At 43.5% G+C, this 24,657-nt stretch overlaps 1 protein-coding gene across 6 annotated transcripts in view; it reads left to right on the top strand.

The window, feature by feature from the left end:
• Positions 1 to 24,657, top strand: part of Rbcn-3B (WD repeat-containing protein Rbcn-3B) — a 170,238-nt gene that overhangs the window by 91,867 nt on the left and 53,714 nt on the right. For 3 of the 6 annotated variants that reach the window (XM_070536879.1, XM_070536877.1, XM_070536878.1), the window contains 5 exons: positions 4,483 to 4,595; positions 8,342 to 8,488; positions 13,569 to 13,714; positions 19,240 to 19,458; positions 23,818 to 24,073. In XM_070536879.1, coding sequence (XP_070392980.1) covers positions 4,483 to 4,595; positions 8,342 to 8,488; positions 13,569 to 13,714; positions 19,240 to 19,458; positions 23,818 to 24,073 — 881 coding nt within the window. The remainder of the gene's footprint in view (positions 1 to 4,482; positions 4,596 to 8,341; positions 8,489 to 13,568; positions 13,715 to 19,239; positions 19,459 to 23,817; positions 24,074 to 24,657) is intronic. The other 3 variants (XM_065429602.2, XM_065429599.2, XM_065429600.2) reach the window with 2 other exon arrangements.

Raw genomic sequence — 24,657 nt, 5'->3', positions numbered from 1 at the left:
GTGGTTGCAAACAATGAACTATTCCCAGTACTAGGGGCATCAGCGTGCAAGGATCTGCAGCTAATTGCTCACCTCAATGGTGCTAGCTTCACCTATAGCAAACGTAAGGCATACAGTGGGCAAGCCTCCATCTCAAGTGGCACTCAAGCTATCCTAGACTCCTATGCTGATGTCTCTGAGGGAATTGGGCACTATCAGCATCACCGTTAAAGACAATGTAATGCCAACTATAGCAGCTCTAAGGAAAATCTCTCTTGCCATTCAAAGCAAAGTCAAAACAGAGCTAGACGCAATGGAAAAAAAAAACGGCATTATTGCAAAGGTCACAGAACTGACTGACTGGTTTCTTGCTTTAGTTGTGATAACATAAAAGGTTGGCTTTTTGAGGCCTTGTTTGCATCCTAGGCAGCTGAATGAAGCAATCTAATGTGAACTCTTTCGTATACCAACACAAGAAGAATTGCTCACTCGGCTGAGTGACTGCACGGTGTGCACAGTGCTGCATGCGAAGTCGACATTCTGGCAGCTGAAACTAGACGAGTCCACTTCTAAACTTGGCATGGTTGCAACACCACGGGGCCACTACAGATTTTTTTTACTTTGCTTCGACCTCGAAAGTGCACCCAAACTCTTTCAACGAGCCATGGATAATGTCTTTCCAAGCATTGACAGTGGTCCTCCTTATTTTGATGACATTCTCGTCGCTTCCAAAACCTTACCAAAGCACAACGGAAAGCTTCAAGTGGTAGATGTAGTCTGCCTAGCTAAATAATTTCAAGATGAAAGTCACACTTGCAAGCCTTTGCTACCTAGGCAACTCCAAATGGCCTGAAGTCAAATCCTTCTAAGCTAGAAGCCATTATGTCCATGAAACCCCCATCCAACAAGCAAGAGCTGCAAAGATTGCTGGGGATGGTCACATTTCTAGCCAAGTTTGTCCCACATGCATCCACAGAGACTGCACAGCTGCAAGCTTTTCTCAAGAATAATACAGCATGGTTGTGGGATGCAAATACGGATTGAAGCTTTAACCGTCTGAAGTCGCCCCTCAAGTCAAGTCCACACCAACCGCAAGCCACTGATCACTCTTTGCAAAAAAAACTTTGATGCGATAACACCAAGACTGCTATGCCTGCTGCTATGTCTTCAATGGGACGATGCTCACCTTGTGTATGTACCAGGAAAGTGCCTTACCATTGCAGACACCTTGTCACGGTTAACAGACACTTCAGTCCACACGGACACATCAGACTTGCAGCAGTGCATAGTAGTGACTTTGATCAGTTCATCATCATTAAAACTACAGCAGCTTTGTGATGAGACATCAGAAAATCTTGTTCTTTAGAAAGCCTTCCACTATGTTCATAATGGTTGGCCAGCGTCTAATGGAGGTTACCAACTGGTGAGGCCATACTTACAATGGCAGAGGGAGTTGCACCTTTCAGATGGCCTTCTTTTTCGTGGAATACATCTCATAAATCCATCCTCTAGTCAGCAAGATACATTACAGCACCTGTATATTGCTCATTAAGGCATTGTTGCAACAAAGAGAAAAGCTCATGCTACGCTGTATTGGCCAACAATGAATATTGACATTAAAAATATGATTCTGCACTGCCAACTTTGCCAGCAGCATCAATGCTCAAACCAACAAGAGCCTATGTTGGATAGAGCTCTCCCAACACAACCTTAGCAAATTGTTGCATATGATTTTTTTTCACTTGAACAAGATGACATATTTGCTTGTCATGGACTATTTCACCAAATATGTACGTTGAAGTTTAACATCTTAATGAAACTTCAGCAACAAAAGTGATGTTTACTCTGAAACACATTTGCCAGATTTGATATTCCAGAAGTAGTGGCATGTGATAATGGCCCTCCATTCAACTCGTAGTCATTGAAGTGATTTCTTACAATCTGGGAAATTTCATACAACCCATCCTCCCTGTACTGTCCTCAGTCCAACTGACTTGCAGAACGATCAGTACAGACCATCTAACACACTCTCAGAAAAGCATTGAAGGCTGGTACCAAAATTTGAGTTGTTCTAATGGAATTCAGGGACACTCCCATGAATAGCCTACTGTCAGTGTCCAAGCTACTGAAAGGACAGAAAATTAGAACACTGGAACCAACAGCAGCGCAGCAGCTTCAACCACTCTACAACTGCAAGGCTGAAACTTTGCCAGGAGCATCAGCATCGACGTGAAAAAAAACGTGGTTCCGCTTTTTCAAGGCCAGAAAGTGTATGTTCATATCGACAGCATGTGACTGCCTTGTATTTTGCAGAAGTCGGTTCCCTGCCTCGATCTGATGTGGGAAAATCTAGTCAAGGTGCACACTTTCACAGGAACAAGTTCCACATCCTGCTCACTGTAACTCGCTGCAAAGGACACCTGGAGACTGGAGTGAACCCAAGTCTACTTCCACGAGTGACCAGTGACCCGTTCCAGCAGGCACATACACGCCAATCGCTTAGACCTACCATCACTCGCTATGGCCAACAAATCGTTCCACCCTTGATGTTCCAGGGAACTGTGCCAGTCCTAGCTGACTGTTGAACATTGAATTCCAATATGTGTGTGGACTGAACACACCTAACCTCTCTGAAAAAAAGAAAAAAATGTAATGTGTTATGTACTGCTGGCTACTAGTGCCACTCGTGTTTGCGTCTAAGTCGGCCATGCCAGACGGCCGCGCTCCCATTGCGCGAGTCCTCCTTCGCGCCCAACTGCCGTGCTTCACAGTAATGTAACTTTAAGTAATAAACAGTTTTTGTCAGAAGGCGTAACACCCTGAAGGGCATAATTTCTTTATTAAAGGGAAACTTTCTGTGCCTTCTTTCCTGGCATTTGGCACATCTGCTTGGCCAGTTCCTTGCTTAGTTAAATGGGCCCATCCTGGAGACAGTGCAATCTCGTGGTCGGATGAGGCATGATGTGGTTCTCTGCGTCTTGTGCCTTGCCAGGCAGGCATGTAATTGCTATCTGGTATAGGCAGGTTCAGAATTTAACTGGACGTCGGATCTGAAAACAAAAAAAAGCTGAATGTTTTCTCAACCTGTGCATGCAGGGTAAACTTGAAATGTGTTATGTGTACTGTTGTGTGCAGCCAGCACAGTGCTTTACTGTTTTAGTGGCTGCAAGCTGTAACTGCGCTGACATGATATTACTGCAAAACCTGCATTCCATAAACTTTCGTCCTTCCTTGTACATATCTACAGTAGAACTTCATTAATTCGAACTCCAACCAAGGGGAACAGAAAATTTATTCGAATAAAACAGAGTTCTAGCTAAGGGGAGCCTCCTTAAATATAGCCCCCGATAAATTCTGCGGTACAGCATGCAAAACCAAAACCATCACTGGGCTTGCATTGAAAAAGCGTTATCTTTCCTTCATCAGCACCCAACAACATCTGCCAGAAGCAGCCTAGATTCCGTATAAAGTTCAAGTGAGGTAAGACCACGCCTTGCACGGCGTTTGCTGTGGGTGCGAGGGAAAACATGTGAGGGCTAGCCTACTCCAGTGCGCCCAGTGTTGGAGATGGTGCAATCGAGAACACACTAGGATGGGGGCGTAGGCGAGTGCGTAGTAATGTGACCACGCGCATGAGCTAGGCGAGTGGGAGGGATCGGGAGGTTGGGGGGGGGGGGGGAATCATAAGTAAGCGTGCAGGTGGTAACATGATCAAGCGTGCTGTGCTGGGGGCTCCCACCTACTCTTTTTAAGTAAGGAATTCCTCCAATTAACCAAAACATTAAGCAGTCGAGTTAACCCGTCCACATTTCTGATTGTGTGTGTATGTGTACATGATTAACACTGGCAGTGTTAGCCAGTGCCTGGCAGTAAAAAAGTAATTGGAAGGACTAATCAGTTGAAACATGCAGTTTATTAATTGAAAGCCTTCAAGTAGCTTTAATATGCCTACTCTCAGCATTTTCCGTAAGCAGTAATCAATGAAAACTTAATTGCAATTGTGAGCTTTCTTTTTAAACAGGGGTCACTGTATAATAAGTTACCTCTTACACGTCAACACAATTAGCACTAAATAGGCACTCCTGCTTTCGTCATTCACCATATTTAATTATCAGCAGGCTGCTTAATGCAGCTGAAAGTTTAGGCTACCTCCGGTGACAGTAACAGTTAACCTTGTTTATTTATTTCTATATTTAACTGCACTTCTGTTTATGTGAACATAACCTTGCGACTTCAGGTACAAGTCAAACAGTGTGTGCTTTCTTTTAAACTTGTGCGTCAGTTATTCATCACCAGCAGTCATTGTTTTACTCTCAGCATTCGTTCACCTGTTAACAGTTTTACAATGGATGCTGTGATAACTTTCTTATCTGCTGTAATAAATTTGAGTGCACATGCGATCAGTCCAGTTTTTGTCTCTAAACAACCTTGCAGTTGCTGATCTGCAGAAGTTCTTGCCACGAAAAAAAATGCTGTCTAATTTTGCATAACTTTGTGGAACAGGTTTCATCGCCAAAGTAAAAGACACTGCAGAGACTGCAGCATCAAAAATTCAAGCCAAGGCAGAGAGCGTTGGCATCAAGACGTCTCAAGCAGATGCTTCAGGAGGCGGCAAGGTATGCAACCTAATGTTTCTACTCTTGGGTAATTTAACATCCTTAGATGACTAACCTATTGGGCTGTGATAATAAAAAATTTAACAAAGAAGCTTTAGAAGTTAAGAACCGCGCTACAAGCGATGTAAAATAACAGTGTTTGGTGTAACGTTAAGAGACAGGAAGACAGTGGTGTAGGGTAGGGAAGAAATGGGAGTGGCCAGTAGTATTGTATTGGAGATTAAGAGGAAAAAATGGATTCAGGTTGCAGCCCTTTTGCCGTATAGGACAGATAAGTGGTAGTTCATTAGGATTACAGAATGTGTGCCTGTAGAAGGCAAGTGCGATCGAAGACAGCAAGGAACTAGGTGGTGTGTCAAAATCGGCAAATTTTGCAGGCATAAGACGGGGTCAGCTGATGCGGGGCTAGGGTAAGTAATTGGCCACTGCCATTTTTGAAATCTCTACAGGACGAACCCGTAGGCCCCCTAGTGGCCAAAAAGAGAACTCGGCAGAGTGTAAAAATTGATTGGGTAAGCCCGGCCCATTACTGACACTTGGAAAGAGTGCCCAAAGACGTGGACAAGACAGACTCATCCTTTGCACTTTTTGCAAAAATAATTGTAACCGAGTAAAACTCGTCCACCACACTTAATGGGTTAGTAAAGCCAACCGCTTGGTAACAAGCACACAGCACACTGAACCCAGAAAACAAGGTGCCTCACTACCAGAAAAATATAAATAAATATACAGTGGTTTGCAATTAAGTTCCATGGATTTTATGCACCTGCTAATAAGGGGCCGTTGTAGCTGATGCACATGTTAGAGCTATAGTTTCAGAAATTCAAAAATGTGGGGAGCTCTCTAGTGGCTAGTCTTTATTATTAAAGGGATGCTAAAGGTAAATATCAGTAACACACTCGAAAAAATATTTTTAAAGTAAAGCTTGTTTTGCCAAATTTCTCGGGTTCATCCTGGCTAGCCTGGCTGTTAGGTCGGTTACTATCTCGCCGGATATATTTGTTGATATATGCAAAAGTTATGTGAAAGTATCCACAAAGGGGCTTGTTTAATACTTGTGTGCTGACCAAGTATGCCCATCTGTGTTTCGCTTAACAGAAAAGTACCTTCCTGCATAAAACATCAAGGTTTAATGTGGGCTCACAGACACCTCTAAAGCATACCACTATGTTAATGAAAATGGTGTATAATATATGATGGAATATTTCATTTATCTACTCTGTATGTACCACTCGATGCATGCCCATTCTTGGCCAATCTTCCAGAATTGGCATGTCCCCCTCTGACTTCTACGTAAAACCTGAACGTATATAATGTCAGCTCATGGATACATCTCCAAAGTTACACTGGTCAGCTTGTAAAATTGGGAATTATGTTTCACAGGTGTTTTGTTTACATTGCTTACTTTGATTTAGCCATTCAGTGTGTGTGCCAATGGGGTTGTTACCATTCTTGGCCAGTACTCGAGACAGGGTATGTCCCTCTGTCTCACAAGAGGTACAAATTTCCTAAATGTTGCTTTGGTATGTGTCATACTTTTCTGCGCACACACCTGTCATCACCATTCTTCCCTCAGCAAGCATCGTACGTTGCCTTCGTCCTTGTGACATCACTGATACATTCACACTGTGCATTCGTTCGATTTGGTGCTCACATTTTGGCAGAGCTTGTGAGCTATTTAGTGCACAGGCATAAAAATTTCATGCCAATAAAGGTGTTGTTTTTTATGGGGAATAAACAGACGTTACATGAGATGGCATGTTGTACAGCACGAAAGTAAACAAAATTGTACGTATCGCCATCAGTTCTAAAGCATTCATTTGCCCACTTCACATTGATTCCAACATGTGTGTTGCATCCACATATTTTTCGTCTTGCTGAGTTTTCATTTTGCGTGCAAAGTTTCTGTCTAAACATCTTCAACCAGCGCCGAATTATAGGCAGCAAGTTGGATTAGAGCAGAAACGAAGGACAAGGAAGAAGCTTGGTGCACGACTCACATTGTTTTGAAAGCACAGTCAGAGGAGACAGGCCGACGCACGATCCTCGGCTGTGTTGGTATCACGCTGATAATTTACAGCAAATGCAATGTACACCTTTGTTTCGCATCTGACGAATGCCGTCGGTACAAGTTCCGCAGGAAGCCATCGTTGTCTTGGGGTACACGCCTTTAAAGCGGAGCTTAGTCCACCCGTTCCCACGGAAGAGCATCTCTTTTGCACTGTTTTCTCACTTCAGCTTTTCTTATGCCGTGTATCTGAAGTTCATCGTGTTGTGCTGTTCTACTGACTACAAGTGCTACGTACACATGAATTCAAAGTTCTCGCAAAACCAGCACTTGGCAAAGTTTTGAAGCTGGCCGTGCTTGATGAAAATTACAGAAAAGCACTTACCAGTGGTAGTGCTATATTTATTAAGCACATTATTAATGAATCGTAATACAAATCAATGCAATGCAAGACATTAGCACTCTTTATGCTCTTGCGGTAAGAAAGCTTTATACAGTTTGCCGTGCAGTTCACTTAACAAATAATACTGCACTACTCAATTCGGTGTACAGTGAAAGCTCGTTAATTCGAACTTCAATAATTCGAATTTAGGGATAATTCGAACTGTACGATTTGGTCCGGCCAAGCTCCATAGAAATCTATGTATAAAAAAGTCCGTTAATTCGAACGCGAGAAGGTTCCCTCACGGATAATTCGAACTACGCTCACCTGGCACACGGCCAGAGAAACGCGCCTACTGCCTACAAACAGGGCTGCATTGCCTCCGGAACGGAGAGAACGGCGAGAGAAGGCAAAATCGGAAACAAATCTAACCGACGCGGGGTCAGCCAGAAGGCAGCGGCAGCTGCCGCCTCTCCGTTCTACGTAACCTCCAAGACTTCTTGCCCGTTGCGAATCTCGGAGGGTTTGCGAATCTTGTGCAGCTGCTAATGTTGTGCGGAGATGGCACGGCAAGCTCCAAAACACAGCAAATCAAGTACATTGCAGCTGCGCTTGCAATCAAGAACCAACGTATCAGGCCCTTCGCCACCTTCACATGTTCAGCGTCTTTGTCTCGGCAGTCTTCATCGGTTGTGCACCTCTGTTTTCAGCTTAGGAGGTACCGGCCGTCGCGATTCATTGTGATGGTGTTAAGCCTCGGCTAACGTTCGTTTCGGTGGACATCGGTGGTGTGGCACAGTCGGACCCAGAGCTTCGACTTGAAGATGGCGTGTGCCCGCGGCACACGCCATCACTTTCTGACAAGCCAAATTTCTGACATGCCCTACTGCTTCCAAATCGCAGTGTACTGTTGCCCTCCTTCACTTTCGTTACTTCGAACTTTCGTTAATTCGAACTGAAGCGGCTTCCCCTTGCGGTTCGAATTAACGAGCTTTTACTGTACTTACGACTGGCTTTGAGACGCACTTAGTAAATGCTTGGCTGAAAATTTTGCACTTTATCTGCAGGTTTCATTTTGTGTCATCTTGTTTAGTGTAAGTGTACTTTTGCAGCTTTATTCGCGATTGAAACTGTGCAATGTCGTGTTTGATTACAGGCGGTCACGCCAAGTTTATGTATGAGGGCAAAGCTACACTGAAGCTACTACACTGTAGCATTTTGTCTGCTGTCCCTTTGTGAAAAGTGGAATGAAGTTTCTTTCATTCATTCTTTCATTCTTGGTTTACGAGTAGCACTTTGTGCAGGCCTCTGTTCGAAGCGCAATGCCCCGCTCTTTTTTCTTGCCCGTTTGTACAGCCAGGAGATGCGAAGAATGGAGTGACTGGGGCGGGTGGTGCCAAGCACAAGCACCTGAGTCTGGCCGAGACCAACCTGACCATGGAGATTGCTCAGCTGTTGCTGTCCCTCCTGCATGCTTGGGGTCTCGACAACGACCTAGACAAGGCAAGGCCATCAGTTTGGTGTGAAGCAGTGGTTAACCTTGTTAATGTAACCTTGTTAAGAGGAAGCTTTAGCTCGCGAGCTCGGATCTAAAGCTGCGTGGCAGTGGAGAAATCGTTCTTTCTCTGCAACCACTGAACCGAATTTGATGGGGCTTGCTGCATTTAAGAGGAAAGGTTAAAATACAGGGACTAAGGCCATTGATGATTTACCATGAATAATTTAAAACTGCTAAATTTTAAAAACTCAAGTATCAGTTTACAACTCTGTGACTCAGCAACAATAAACGATTTCACAGGGCTGTCAACTGCACTTAATTATACATCTGAAGCAGACAAAATTGACGTATCATACACCACTGTGAAATATAACAGTAATTCGTGAGTAGTGCTTTTGAACAATTCTCGTAATCTTTGTAAAAAATTTCACGCAAATTGTAAATTCATAATTGAATCTATCCTCTTTAGATGTTCTTACAGATGCAATGTACAGAACTATGATATCTCTCTTTAATGCAATGTTATTGATTTGCAAACTTTGTGCTTCAAATTTTGTTTGAAGTTATCAATTTTTCTAAAAGTTCCTGGCCCTGATTCATAATTCCGCTTCCTAGAGTCACTATAATTTAACAGTTTCTCTCAAATGCAACAAATTTCATTCAAAATGCCCCAGTGATTGTCTCGTAAAGGCAGTTCTGTATTTTACATGTATTTGGATAGGGAAATCAGAGTCACGCCTTAGCTAAAGCTTCCTCTTAATTGGTCATCTTGAGATTGTTATAGTACACCTGCAAGAACACGCACACAGTAAGTACATGGGACAACACACAGCACAATGTACAGTTTTTCTTGTGTACCCTTGTCTTACGTCTGAAGCAACTGAGCCCCCTTCCTCTTTTCATTAGAAATGATGGAATGCCAACAAAAAATTTCATATATTAAACTCTTTTTATCCTAGATGTGAAACCTTATTTATTTATTGGAATACCCTCAGGGCCCAAAAGGCATTACAGAGGGGGTGGGCAAACTGTTCATACAATTGTAATAACAGAAGCAACATCATTATACATGAAATAAAATAGAAAACTAGTAATTAACTGAGCAGGTTATTCTAGCAGAGGTCAATAACAAATGCCTTCAATGACAGTACCGTAAGCAACACTATTGTAAATGTGTAACAGAAAACGGAATTAACAAATAGTAGCACAGGTTATTCTGAGAACTGCTCAACGATGGCAGCCTTAAACAGCTGTGCATCTTCAATGCTGGCAATGGTGCTGGGAAGGTGGTTCCATTCTGAACTAGTCTTGGCTGTAAATGAATCCTGACACAGGTTAGTTTGGCAAAAAGGAATGGCGACCTTATACTGGGGATCAGTGCGGGATGACAAATATAATGGTTGGGATAAAAGTTAGTGTTTCAATGACTGGTTCAAGAAAAAAATTTTATGAAAGAGACAAAGATGTGGTCTTTTTCTTAAGAGCAAGTTAGGAAGGCCAATATTAAATTTCATCAGTGAAACACTGGCAATACGAGAACAGTTTGATAAAATAAAGTGAGCTGAACAATTCTCAACAGATTCTATTGTATCTGCAAGGCTACGTAAGCCCGTATCCCAGACAGCAGACGCATACTCGAGTTTAGATCTAATCTGCATTGGATATAGTAATAATTTTGAATGGCTTGGTGCTTCAGAAAAATTGCGACATAGGTACCCTAGTGTACGATTAGCATTGTAAATGATATAATTAATGTGAGTATGCCATGAGAGGTCGTTTGTTATGTGCACACCAAGGTACTTATAGGAGGTTACTTGCTCTAGTAATGTGCCATCAATCTCATAAGTAAGGAATTCGGCGGTGTTAGAACGGCGAGAGAATGTCATACTCTTACATTTACTAGTATTAAGAGTCATGAACCATTTGCTACACCAGTTAGAAATACTGTCCAAGTCAGACTGGAGGACAGAGTAGTCAGATTTGTTAGTTATTTCATGATGAACAACACAGTCGTCAGCAAACAATGTTATATTGAAAGCAATTGTGTCAGGAAGGTCATTTATATATATTAGGAAAAGCAGAGGGCCCAAAACGGACCCTTGCGGAAGCACCTAAACCTACTTTGCAAAAATTCGAGTCACAGTTGTTGCTGGTTACTTATTGTGAGCAATTAGTCAAAAAACAGTCACTTCATTTTAAGATATTAGGGTCAATATTTAGAATGCTCAAATTGTAAAGAAGTAATTGGTGGGTTACTTTATCAAAGGCTTTGGCAAAGTCTAGAAAGATGCTGTCAACAACTGAGTCTTTGTCTAAAACTGATGCTATGCAATCGGTAAATGATAAAACTGCGTATCGCAGGAATAGTACTTACGAAAGCCGTGCTAAGATTTGCTAAAGAAAGAGTTGTTTTCCAAAAATGACATAGAATGAGAATAGATAACGTGTTCGAGAAGTTTACAGGGGATGCTTGTTAAAGAAATAGGTCTTTAATTCTAAGGTGACTGGGGGTTACCAGATTTGAAAACAGGAACCACCTTCCACACTTTCCAATTGTCTGAAATTTCAGAGCACTGTAGAGACTGTGCGAAAAGTTGTGACAGAAAGATAAGTATGCTTTACTATTTTTTTTATCTTTGAGTTGATGTTATCAACACCACAGCTGGATGGCAATTTCAATCCGTGAATTAACTTGGCAATGCCCGAAAAATCACTGTTCTCAGGATTCGTGGGAACAAATTCACAATTGTGAAATGGTGGTGGTACAACAGCAGGGCACTCTGAAAATGATTTCGTGAACACTTCATTTAACACATGGCAACAGTCTTCTCTGCGTACGTCATCGTCACCGAAATTTGTAAGAAATATCACATTCTTTTTTTCTGGGTTTAATGCTATTCCAAAACCTTGATGGGTTGGTGGTCAGGAGGGAAGGGAGTGTGTCATGAAAGGAAACCTGTCTGGCCTTTCTGATAGTGGCGCTATCATGTGGCTCGGCCAACACAGTATGATGTCATAGATGGCCCATTGACTTGTAAGTGCTTGTTGATGGCTGCTAGAAAATTCTGCCCGATGATTCTGAGAAACCTAATGCACTGAATGAGTGTGAATATGCAAGCGTGAAACATAGCTCAATGCATGAAACATTGAGCAAGAGAAACACGCATGACTTCATTTGAGAAACACTTAAACTTCCAGGCCATCGCCGCTCTGGGCTATGAATGGTGCTGTGGGAGAGGACTAAAAATTAAATAGGCGATAGATTAAAACCACAATCTAGAGTACCCTCTTGCAGTAACTGTAGCTAGGCAACATTATGTCGTGTCAACTGTCGCACATCATCTGTGAACACATAATTTTTCTCCAGTACAATAGTGCTGTGGAATGCCCTTCTTGATCGCATATTTTCATGCGCTGATCACAAAAAGTATTGCGTGAAGCTATCAGTTCACTTCACATAGCTTCCTTAGCCACGCTCCTGAAAAGATGCATCACACATGCTTTGGAAACATGTCTATAGGCCGCATTCCTGACTCTTTTGTCTATTTATTTATTACTTTCACGTGGTTTGCTTCTTCTTCTTCTTCTACTTCTTCATTAGTATCACTTTCTTTTTGGTGATATGAGATGCACTTTCTGCCACTGATGTTCCCCATTATCTGCTGTTTCACCATACACATCTTGAATGTTGATTTACTTATGTTGAAAATTGTTCTTTTTTTGTCATAACTATTGTAGCTGTATATTTCTGTCACATTTTCTGTACTATAATTATCTGATGTTTGCATGCCTCTGTATCCCGCCGTTATGTATATGCTTCTGGGCTCTTAAGAAGGAAATAATTGTAACGAAATGAAATTGGACCAAGCAGGTAAGGTGAGCTATAGTCATTTGCAAGTATTATGGAACATGATCTTGCTGTGCAAATTTAGATCAGACCGAGCGAGGGTTCACTGTACCCAGACCCATTATGCTGGCTCAGCAACTATGGTATTTCACTGCTGAGCATAAGGTTGCAGGTTTGATTCCTGCTTGTGGCGGTCACATTGGAGGCATGATGGGATCAGTAGGCAAGAAATGCTCTTATACCTAAATTTAGGTGCCTGTTTAAAAAACCCCAGGTGTTCAGACTTAATCTGCAGCCTTCCACCGCATCACTTAAACCTCAATAAACTTCAACTGTAAACGTCCTTGTCAGATCTTTTAGTGATGTGGCAGCAGTGCTGAGGGAATGCAATGGTTTTGGATTCGATCCCTGGGTCAAGGTCTTGTTTTTGTACAACTGCAAAGTCTGTTTTTCGAAGACGCCAAAACGGTTTGCTCTGTAGCCCTATGGTACAGCCAGGTGCGTGCCAGTATTCAGTTGACTTTCAGTTCACTTCATTTCTGCATTTCATACAAAAAGAAGTGCAGATACGAGATAGAAAAAGCAAGTCTCCGAATTCCCTTGCAGAAAAAGGTTGACAGACAGCGAATCAAGTTTAAAAATATGACATAGCTCTGAGATAAACTTGGAATACGTAATAAGCATCACAGAGCACAAGACAGGTTCATGCAAAAAGGCAGCACTAGTGATAAAAACTATCTTGCTGCTGCATGGGAGCACATATCATAAGAAAACAGTATCAGCATATTGGCCTTAACTCTGAAGGGGAAAAAGATATATTTATTTTAAGAAAAAAAAGCAGTATTGGCGCTTGTATTCTGGTTCAGAATTAAACTGTTTCTGAATGAAAAATAAAACGATACAAACAATAAATTAAGAATTGGGGGTGCATGAATGTTTTGGAGATGTTTGGCGATGTTATTGCATTTTGCAATCTACCTTCTGATGCGTGTGCAATTGATGATGGGGTATGTTTTCTGCTGTGTAACAATATGTTACGATGATTATTATGAAAATCCGGATATACCCAGTGACCCAATTTGGCGTAAAAGGAAAACTGTTAAATCCCAACACAGATGGGTATTGCAAAGTCTGCAAAGTATCGTAAGAATGCTAATCGCATTGAAACCTGATCTCTCAATGATTAACACTAGTTTAGAGTTAAATTAAAATTTACCGGTGGGGTGCGATATGTGCAGGCGTGCGAAGGCACACTGGGCCTGCTCTGCCCCATGCGACCCATCTGCTTTGGCCTGCTGTCACGAGGCAGCCACATGAGCCTGCTGCTGCCCACCCACACTTACCGCATGCTGCCCCCGTCCCATGAGGCAGCACCAATCAGGTAGCAGTACCTGGATTGCACTTCTGCTCTTTGTGTTGTACCACAGGCAAAGCACTTGGAACTCGAAACGCACTTAGACCTGCCGTGGTTGCTCAGTGGCTATGGTGTTGGGCTGCTGAGCACGAGGTCGCGGGATCGAATCCCGGCCACGGCGGCCACATTTCGATGGGGGCGAAATGCGAAAACACCCGTGTACTTAGATTTAGGTGCACGTTAAAGAACCCCAGGTGGTCAAAATTTCCGGAGTCCTCCACTACGGCGTGCCTCATAATCATAAAGTGGTTTTGGCACGTAAAACCACATAATTTAATTTAATTTGTAACGCACTTAGGATGGGATGGCAGTGAGAGGGACGTGTACAACGTGTAGCTTTTTTATCTGCTGCACATGTCCCTTTCTCCCAGTGATCCCCTCCCAAGTACACTGAACCAACTTTTTTACTTGCCAACTTGCCCAAATCCACATTCTGTGAAGCTCATGGAGACTGTTAAAACCAGTAGAGAGTTTTAGATTGTTCACCAACTTCTTAACATTTACTGTTTACTGGGCTACTGGCGCTGTGGATGGTAGCAGCAAAGCTGGTAGCGACACCTTGTGACGCTTTATCCAACTACGATGTGTTTGAAAGATGTTTGTGTTGCGTGAGTGTTCTCGTCGAAGGAAAAATCGTAAAAGGACTGCACATTAACGTTTGTGTTGCTACCAACGCTTTACACCAGCAGTTAAGTAGAATATGGTAGGTCACTGAAGTACTAGCTTTGTGTGCTGTGTTAAACTCTTTGCCACAAGGTGTGGCTCTGTAACCCGGTAAAATGTAAGCGGCAAGAATTTTGTGGATACACTGAAACTCTCTAATATCGTGTGATACGTGTCAGTTGAAGACTGCACTTTTCTGCCAAACTTTATTAGTATTTTTTCATTGTGACAATACCATGCAAGTGGCCTCAAATCTTGCTTGTTCACTGTGTTTGGGGCAGTGACTTGGGAAGGGGAGGAAACGGCAGCATTTTCGTCTTGCTTTTTTGTATATTTTTTGTTGTTAAAAAAAAACACATTGTGCTTTCTATATTTTATCTGTAAAAAATTCATGAGATGTTAACCTCATATTGAACCCTTGTAAAAGGTTCATTGGCCCAGTCAAGCTGTCCATAACAGCATTTAGCCAATAAACCTCTCCAGAATCTATTCTTTCTGGGAAATAAAAATGGCTTGATTTCATTTGATATTATTGATGGAATATTTTGTTTCCGTGCATCTCTTGCACTGCAGTACATTTAGCCTACATGGCTACTGCAGCTGATTGCTCTCTAATAGCTTATGTAAACACTAATTATGTGTGCGCTTCATCTGTTAATTTTATGAAGTGTGCACACACACACACAAGAAAAGCAAGAAACAATATGAATCAATATGAATCATATGAATATGTTCCAACTAGGCCGACTCGCAGTCAAACACCTGAAGGTGAATTTTTGGTGGATGATATTTATTGCTCTTGAGATTTGCACATTTTTATTCCCAAAAGTGTCCATGCTGCAAGTTCTTTTTAAAAGTGTGTGCAAAAAAAAAAGAAAGCTTTGTGAAAAGAATATGGCATAAAACAATAACAAAACAGTAGCAGCTTTATTCTTTCCATCCTTTTACCCTTAGCTGCAGATTCAGTGTAGAAGAAAAATAGGGGCGAGCAGTCTAACAGGAATCGCACAAACATAAGCACACGAGATGCATACACTCATAAAGCCGCCCGCCCTTGGGCTCTGCTTTTAATGCAGTATCACATGGAAACTGAGTTTTTTCATCAGGGCAGTTTACATGAAATGAAAGATGTTATTTTTGTACTATGTATACACATGCACAGTAGATATACATATGAACAGCTCTACATGTTTAATTGCAAGAGGTAGAAAGATCAATACTTCAAAGGTGTAATTGCAGCATTTGTAATATATACAAGTAATGACGAAGCAATGCATCGGTCTACAAGTGAAAACTTAGGGTTTAGCAGTCCTCCTTGTGGTCACACGAAGCTCAATGAAATATCCACTCTTTTTATTTTCTGCTTGAGAGCTTGTTTACAAGCTGCATTCTGGTCTGCTTTATGCATTGAAACAAACAGCGCCCGAAGAGGGATGTTGAAGAGTGGTGTGCAGAAAACCGCAGTATGCATTGCTCGCTGCAGAACGATTCCTTAATGTGCACAAGCTTATTCAAGGCAGTGCCGCTTCATCATACGACTCTAAATGGCCCACCTGTTGACTCGCATCTGATAATTCAAGGCAGAGGTAATGAGCAGAGAGAGAACAGGAGAGAGATGGACAAATACTTGGGGCATGCAGTCTGCTCCAGATTTCGAAGGCATGATGACAGATGCACCCTTTACTGATCTGCTCAAAGACCAAAAGTGGCTCAGCAGTCCTGGTGATAAATTCTTCGATCACATCTTCTAAGCTGAGTATGGCAGTCCTTTTCTTGTGAATGTGCAAAGTGAGAATAGGTGTTAGCCTCCTCTGCGTTATGCGGTTCCACAAATAACTTTTCATTCGGGGTAAAATGGTGAGCCTTCTGCCAAAGCTACAGATCAGGAACAGAAAGAAGTTGCGTGTGTTTGATGACTTGGTCTAGCAGCTCATTGACTTTTTCAGATTTTGCCTGCAGAGTCTTTGAAATGCTTTCAGTTCATAAAAACTCAACATTGGACAAAATGGCAGGAAAGAGTAAGAACCGTGCTGAGAGACTGCTTAGATCAAAATCATCTGCATGCACACCTAATGCTGCGTTGAGGTCGTCAGCCGAGAATTGTCTTTCTCTGGAGGCGTCAATCAACGTGTCTTCTAATTTCGCTAGCTGCTCCAGGCCAGGCTGATTGAAGTGCTGCAGCACTTCACTCATAATACGGTCGATCACCTCAAATTATTCTTTGCTCAATGCTGCTTGAAGATCGAGCACAACTGATGGAAGAGACATGCTGGACATCTCAAACCTTATTGGCGGTTTTGTAGGCCTTCCACTGCGAGCCTTCTTCAGACCTAGCTGAGTTGCAAGAGCGCTCGTGCGGTCCCACAACTCCTGGAACACGGTTTCAGACCGCACGCTGGAGATTGACTCGTACGGTCTCTGCAGCTACTTTCACACCTGCAGCACAAGACGTTGAGCACTAGTGGACCCATGTTAGTTCCTCACACAGACCAAAGAGAGCCATGGAGGTATTCATCCTCAGCAACATTTCAAACTTTCCCAGGGGTTTTTGGTATCTCTTCTGCCTGTCTGTCATCTGCCATCAAGGCTGTTCCCTGAAGGATCTTACTCAGTGTTTCTTGGACTATGGCGTAGTTCTCAGTGAACCTTTTTATCGACTTTACCCTGACTGTCCATCTTGTTGGGCACGGTGGCAGAAGGCTATTTGTCATTGACTCTTGGCTCATCCGATGGATCCCTTACTGAGAGAAGAACAACAGATGAATAAACAGATTTGGTCTTTTTTGATTCAAGAAAGACTTTGAAAAGATCTTTTACGGTACTTTCCATTGCCTAGGTACTTGATTGTGTGTCGAATAAATAAATGCACATGAGCACAGAAATGTTCCCATCTCCTCGTCTGGGTTTCATTGTGGCACTATTGTGGAGTGCTGGTGGTGTAGGTGTTCTTCATGTAAGGGGAGTGATACCCCTCCGCCTCCCCTCCCATTTGATGGGGCTGCATATTTGCCTCATAGTGTCTGGTCCGAAACACACAGCAGAGTATGAAATGCAGGCAGCTCAGAATTGTGGCACTATGTGTGTTGGTGAATAGCACATACACCAGCAGGTACAGTCGCGGTCAAAAATACGCGGCCCACGGCTCCAGTCGGCGGAGCGGCCGCGAGCCGCACCGCGGCGCTCGCGTCGGCGCTGCGAGAGTTTGCGCTCTGACGACAGGTATCTCCCTCGCTCTCGGGCGGATACGTAACACGGTTGATAAAGTTCAAGTGCATCGTTCAGCTGTTTCGAGATAGCGAGGGAGATACCTGTCGTCAGAGCGCAAACTCTCGCAGCGCCGACGCGAGCGCCGCGGTGCGGCTCGCGGCCGCTCCGCCGACTGGAGCCGTGGGCCGCGTATTTTTGACCGCGACTGTACATGTGAATAAGAAGCTGATAGTAGCACCCACCTTTGTATGTTTTGCTGTCTTTGTGTCCGTTGATTAATTTGCGCTAAGCTACCGTGGTCGGATACGAGGCTTGGCAAACCAGAAAGGGCCCCTTACACGTCATTACAAGCCCTACGCGGCATGTTAAAGCATTTAAGGGTGCTAGAAATGTTGGCACACCTGTGTATATGTCGCATTCATGTATAGTCGCACCCACACCACCATCCAAGCAGTGCAAGCATAATGCTGAGCCTTGCTGTTGCTGTCAGGGTTTTGCCATTTGGGCAAAACTGACAACTTCTTTTACTGAAAATAGACTACAAACAGCCCAGGACTGAGCAAGCTTCAAGAATTTTTACATAGGCACAGCTACCCCAATATTTTGTGCGCATGCATCTCAGCAGCAAGAACTGTGAGGCTTCTCGCACACACAACCCGCCATGGTTGCTCAGTGGCTATGGTGTTAGGCTGCTGAGCACGAGGTCGCGGGATCGAATCCCGGCCACGGCGGCCACATTTCGATGGGGGCGAAATGCGAAAACACCCGTGTACTTAGATTTAGGTGCACATTAAAGAACCCCAGGTGGTTGAAATTTCCGGAGTCCTTCACTACGGCGTGTCTCATAATCAGAAAGTGGTTTTGGCACGTAAAACCCCATAATTTTTTTTTTCTCGGACACACAGACTCGCACTCTCTCTCTCCCTCTGTGTGTGTGTGTGTGTAAAAACTATGCTGGGGTTTAAGCGTGTAATTAAAAAAATGGAAGTTTGGATTTAATTTTTCTCTTCTTATAATGAACTTATTACCATGAAATTTATGAAAATATTTTTTTGAACAAGAATAAAGATTTGGGTGAGTTGGTACTGGTTGAACATCTTGAAGGGGCAGTGCAAGACGACGACAGAAGGCAGGAACATGCAGGACAGCGTTGGACACACACGCAGAACACAGGACACCTTTCATTGTCCTGTGTGTTCCTGCCTTCTGTTTTCGTCGTCTTGCACTGCCCCTTCAAGTTGTTTTGAAAGGGTGTTTTGCCAGTCTAAACTGATTTAGTGTTTTATGTTAGTGGGCCTCTTCAACAATCATAGCCATGTATCTTTACCATGTAACTCACGAGTTGATCCATACAAATAATCATTCCTTGTATACACTATAGCATAATGGAATAGCCCAAGTCCAGAAGTTTTCACGGACACTGCCAGCTCGACACCTTTCCAACGAAAATTTTGAATTGTATTTTTTGCATTTTTGGTTTTGTTCTTGTGATTGCACTAGTACACTGATTGATGGTTGACTGTATTTTGTTGTATCTGTGTGACTCCACCCTGTAACAGCCCGTATGGGCTTAAAGCATTGTAAATAAAAATATTAAACCTTTGCGGTTGGCAACAATGGCACAGCAGCAGCAAGGAGCGCAAGGTGGTGACTATGCCGGTGCCCAAGGAGCAGATTGAGGAAGAGGAGCGGGCTCGGCGCTTCTCGTCGAGAGGCCACTGGGAGTTGTCAACGGCCGTCACCACCAACCACCTGCTGTCAGTGATTGCCCTGGCCAACACGCTCATGTCCATGAACAGTGCCACGTTTGTGCCTGACCAGGAGAAGCGCCGGAAGCTGCACAGGTGAGGTCACGCCCGCCCCTCTCCGCTCCCGGAGAGTCTCATCCTTGTGCACCCAGAAATGCGCCTTCGCTTGAAGCCATCACTTGAATTGGTCTAGTCCGCCTCAAGGTGACACCTGACGGGAACTCGGCAAAGGAAACGGAAGAAGTGTTTAGGGCATGTTCGTTTCAGCCGTTATATTGAGCTGGAATTCACACAAGTCAAGTCATGGCTTCAAGTTAAGCGCCCGTGTGTCTGATGTCCCTTCTTTTGTCCTCGTGTTTCCCTGAACTCAACCACCTTTGTTCAAGTTAAGGCGCATTTCTGAATACGGAGATTAGTCCTTACTGCTTACAATCATCACGTGATTAGGATTGACTCTAAACGTATAGAATTAATGGATGGATGCTGTGAGTGTCCCCTTTGGAACGGGGTGGTGGGTTGCGCTACCAAGCTCTTGTTTTTGTACTGCCTAATGTCCTACCTACGCTAAAAAAAAAAAGAAAGAAAGAAAGAAAAAAAAACACAAAGATGATTCCCATCACCAAAATTTCTGAAACCCTATTGGGAAGCAGGCCGAAGATGCCGCCAGGACCCAAGGGCTCGAGGCTGTCATTTAGGTAAAGAGGCGTAGGTCTCAAATCTGCTGTGCACAAATAAAATTTATTCCTCTTCCTCCTCCCTATTGGGAACCTTGTTTTTGTACACCTCCGTTGTTTGTCATTTGCCTACTTTTCTTCCACCAATCTTCCATTCACCTCTTACTGATCTTTATTGCGGGCATGTTTACTTTCCTGCCGTTCTCTCTAAACCCAAGGGCTTCAAGGAGGCCAGAGGTGCCTAAATCGACCGCTGGGCAGATATGTTCACATTCTAATAAAACATCTTCCATCGTTTCCCTAGCTTTACCACAGCAAGCACATGCTTCTTCTTCCTTCTTATGTCTCGCTTTATAAGTGCGTCTTCTGAGACATCCTGATCTCACTTCGAATAGTAATGAGCTTCCCTTTGAGTTATCACAAATTGTTTCTTTCTTGATATCGTTTTTTCCTCATAAGTAGCTACTCAGGGCAGGTTTTTTTTCCCTTGCTGCCACCTGTGAGATTATTTCAGCCTCTCTGACTTTCCACTTGATATTCTTTGTTGCCATGTTGCTCACCATACCGGTTCGTATTCTTGCTGGTAAGCTTCCTAGTTATTTTCCTCCACTGTGAATCAATGTTTTTCCTACAGATACTTCATCACTCTCCTGGTCCATTTACCTTTTTCCATATTCCTGTCGTTCTTGATAATCAATTTTACTCTGAGCCTCCCTCACTTCAAAACTAGTCCAGCCCATATCACCTTGCACAGCTTCATTTGTAGTCTTCCCGTGAGCGCCCGATGTGAGGCGACCCACTGACCTTTGGTTTCCATCCAGTCCTGATTGTACCCCTGATTTCAAGCAAACAACCGCATTTCCAAAAGTAAGTCCTGGAACCATTCCACCTTTCTACATACCCCAGAGCACCTCGTACCTCTTGTATCCCCATAGTGGTCTGTGCTTCATTATGGCTGTATTTCTCTTCCCCTTTACTGTTATTGTTTTTTCCTGTGTTTCCGTATATCTACTGTCTACGCTCATTACAGCGGACCCACTTACTTCAGATATAGCAGCCCATATTTCAACCTTAGGTTGTTCTACCTATTTTATTAATGCAATGAAGTTAACTTTTAATGGACCACGCTACAATGGACTATCGGCTACAGCAGACAAAATTAACGGCACTTTCTTTCAAAATGGGACGTGTAAATTGTACTTTTGCCGTGTCGACACGGGCTGACAACTGACTTGCGAAGGTCAGCCGACGACCGTGACTCAATACCGCACTCACGAGAGAGGAAGCCGGGGCAGAAACGCGCTGTGTTTTTTCATGTGCGAGGCACTGGGAGAGGCAAGGGAGAGGGGGGTTCTACTCCGCCAGCTGCGTGGCCACCATATCTAGAAAGTGATCTGCAATGTGGACAAAGTGTGCCTAGCGCCGGTAGCTTCGTATGCGACGTGCTTTAGACATTTAGTTCACGTTGAAGCAAGAGACAGCACGAAGGTCAATTCACTCACTGCTGCTGCCCTGCTTACTCACTCCAACATTTTGACAGAGACTTTCTGTGGTCATCGAGTGAGCTAAAACTGCTATCCTTACTTCACATAGCTGTCTACTAATTTGGTATCGCAATTAATGCTTTGCCTTTGGGGCGAAATTGTGACTTTTTGTTTGCTTGTTTTTTTTGTTTTGATTTTTTTTTTTTTTTTTTTTTTTTTTTTACTTTGGACCTTCGTCACTCATCCTTTGCAATAACATTGTTAGACATCGCGACCAAAGTTTCAGAAGTTAGGTGTTTCAGATATTACGGACTTCGGATAAAACGGACGTTTCTTGTTGCTTCATCAAGGCCCGTTGCAACGATAGCTGACTGTATTGCCTTCGTTTATTCATATACCAAGGTATTTATATTCTTTTAGCTGAAGTAGAACAGTGCTTTAGCACACCCTCTATGCTAACAGGCTAAAGTCAGAGATCTTCAGCATATTGCTACTGATCTGCGGTTAATGGTATGATAAAAACTGCATACCTTTCAGTATGCTAAGAATAGAATGTTTTAGCTGTTCTGTTAGTTCCTGTCTTGTTCTTGAAGCCTAGTATTCACTCTGCCATTAACCCTTTATGAACAAGTGTTACCTTAAAGCAACAAACCAAAAATCGTTTTTTGGCTAAATGTCTTCAATCAACAGTAAACGATAGGCAGCAAGTGTCATTTGTTGGATTAGAGCAGGAGCAGAAGACGAGGAAGAAAAGGCTTGGCATGTGACTTGCTTTTTTGTTATTGCTATTATTGCATGGTCAGAGGAGAGAGACCAATGCAAGATCCCCGGCTCCAGTGGTATCACACAGGCAATGCGCAGCAAATGCAATGTACAGTGCGGCCCACTGTTAAAGGGAACACTCTAATGTACTGCTGTCACTCTGTTGGGGCTGCAGCTGCATGCACACCTGTGAGCAGAAGTATACAGACCACAAGGTGGCCAAAAAAACAGAATTTTTTTGTAATTAACATGCATAAACGGAAACTGATGAGTGCACTAGAAAATTGGTAATGCCAAGTTTGGACTGCTGTCTTTAATTTCAAGTTCAGTTAAACGACAGAGCAGAATGATTTTTATCGCGTAATCCCTGGTCCGTATACTTTTGCTCACAGGTGTACATGCTGAAGCTACATCAATGCACTGCATCAGTGTGTAGAAAGGTGCCAGCACCGCCAACCAGAAGTCATCTGCTGCAAAGCAGGGCAATTGTACACTTGCAAGAGAGGAAAATTTCCATGGGATTGACACTCATGTGTTCCCTTTAACAATGGACCACTCTGTATGTCTCTTAGAACGACAGAAAGTTGAGCTAGTTGGTAAGGATTCATTATGCAAAAAAGGAGTGAGGCGTGCAAGCGTGCAGACAGGAGGACACACGAGTGTATGCCTATGTTTCACATCTGGCAGGAACTGTTGAACAAACCAATAGGTGGCTTGGGTTGAAGCTCAATTTTGGTCTTGTGTCTGTTGTTGCCCACAGACCCATTGCCTCAAAAATAATATATATATATATATTTGTTACGGTGAAGGGAAGGAAGAAGTTGATTTAGACTAGAGGAAGACGAAGTCTGGCAGTTGCCTGAATGCCATATACACCAGTTGTAAATATACTATATTTTACACTCGTGGGCCTGCTTTCTTCCTGCAACAATATATATATATATATTAGGGTAAGTATATGTGTAATTATTTTGCTTGGTGAATATCTTTATATCATCACCCCCTAGGGTAGCCCAGTGGCTATGGCATTATGCTGCTGAGCTCAAGGTTGTGGGTTGGATCCCAGCCCCGGCTACAACATTACGATGGAGACGGAATGCAAAAACACTTGTGTATCATGCATTGGGTGCATGTCAAAGAACCCTAGGTGGTCAAAATGAACATGCCTGCTGTAGTGGATATGGCAGTTTTTTGAGTGTATCAAAATCAATCCAGAACCCTCTGCTACAGCGTCTTTAATAGTAATAATAATAATGATGATGATGATGATGATGATGATAAAATAATAATTTATTTATTATCTTTCGCAGAATACAAGAACAGGCCTGCCAAAGCCGCAATGGCTTGTGGAGCAGCGCCCTTGTGCTGCTCATTTATTTCAGATGTTTCACATCATTCACTACATTTCCCGACACAAAATGCTTCTGTCAGCTCCTGGCCAGTTGGCGTCTGTGATTTCTTAAAACTGTTGTATTTTCAAACACGCACTTCGAAAGTGACGGGAGGCTGCCCTGACGACTCTGTCGGTGATGCAGGCGACTGAGCCGTGCAGACAGCCGTGCCTTCATGATGTCGCCCGGGGAGTCCGGTGGCGGCGGCGGTGTGGACGGCAGTGCCGCCCTGGCCGCCATACAGGAGGCGCTGTCGCAGCAGCAGGCTCACGTCAAGCAGGGCTGGAGCTTGCTGGCTGCGATGCACTGCGTCCTGCTGCCCGACCACGTGCGCACGCCCGAATTCAAGCGACCGCAGGTCGAAATGCTTGCGCGCCGGTGGCAGGACCGTTGCCTCGAGGTAGGTCCCGACCTTCTCCCATTCTTGTTCATTTATGTATTTATTAGCTAGTTTTAGCATGTCGGTAATAGAGAGAGAGAGAGACAACTTTATTTATCCCATCTTAAAGGGAAAGGGGCTGCAAGGAGAAGGTGAGGGAGGTTGTCCTACTCGCAGTAGGCCTCCTCTACCACCTCAGCCCACCTCAGGATAGCTTCCTGAAATTTTGGGTTGTAGCTGCGCATGGCAGCCTCCCACAGTTCCCTACTACTTAAAACTCTACAAAAATTAGGGGGAGGGGAGTGGTTCTTGCATTGTAAACTTCTTGCCATTTGTGGATAACCGAGTTAACAAAGACTTCACGTTACAGACTAGGTTGCTACCAATCATTTACACCCGAAGGTAATTGGAATATAGTAGGTCACTGCTCCCTGTATGCTCTGTGGCTGAAATCTGTGTTCGGAGACGTTGCTGCCAGTATAATTGCGCGGTGAAGAACTCCGGTTGGTCAAAATCAATCTGGAGTCCCTCACTGCAGTATGCCTTAGAATTGAATCGTGATAATGAGCTGTAAAACTCCAGAAGTGATTTTTTTACATGTGAAT

The sequence above is a fragment of the Dermacentor albipictus genome, chromosome 4 (genome assembly GCF_038994185.2).
Source record: "Dermacentor albipictus isolate Rhodes 1998 colony chromosome 4, USDA_Dalb.pri_finalv2, whole genome shotgun sequence".
Lineage (NCBI taxonomy): Eukaryota > Metazoa > Arthropoda > Arachnida > Ixodida > Ixodidae > Dermacentor > Dermacentor albipictus.
Note: the sequence above shows the minus strand (reverse complement) of the source record. Positions and strands in the feature narration are given on the sequence as shown.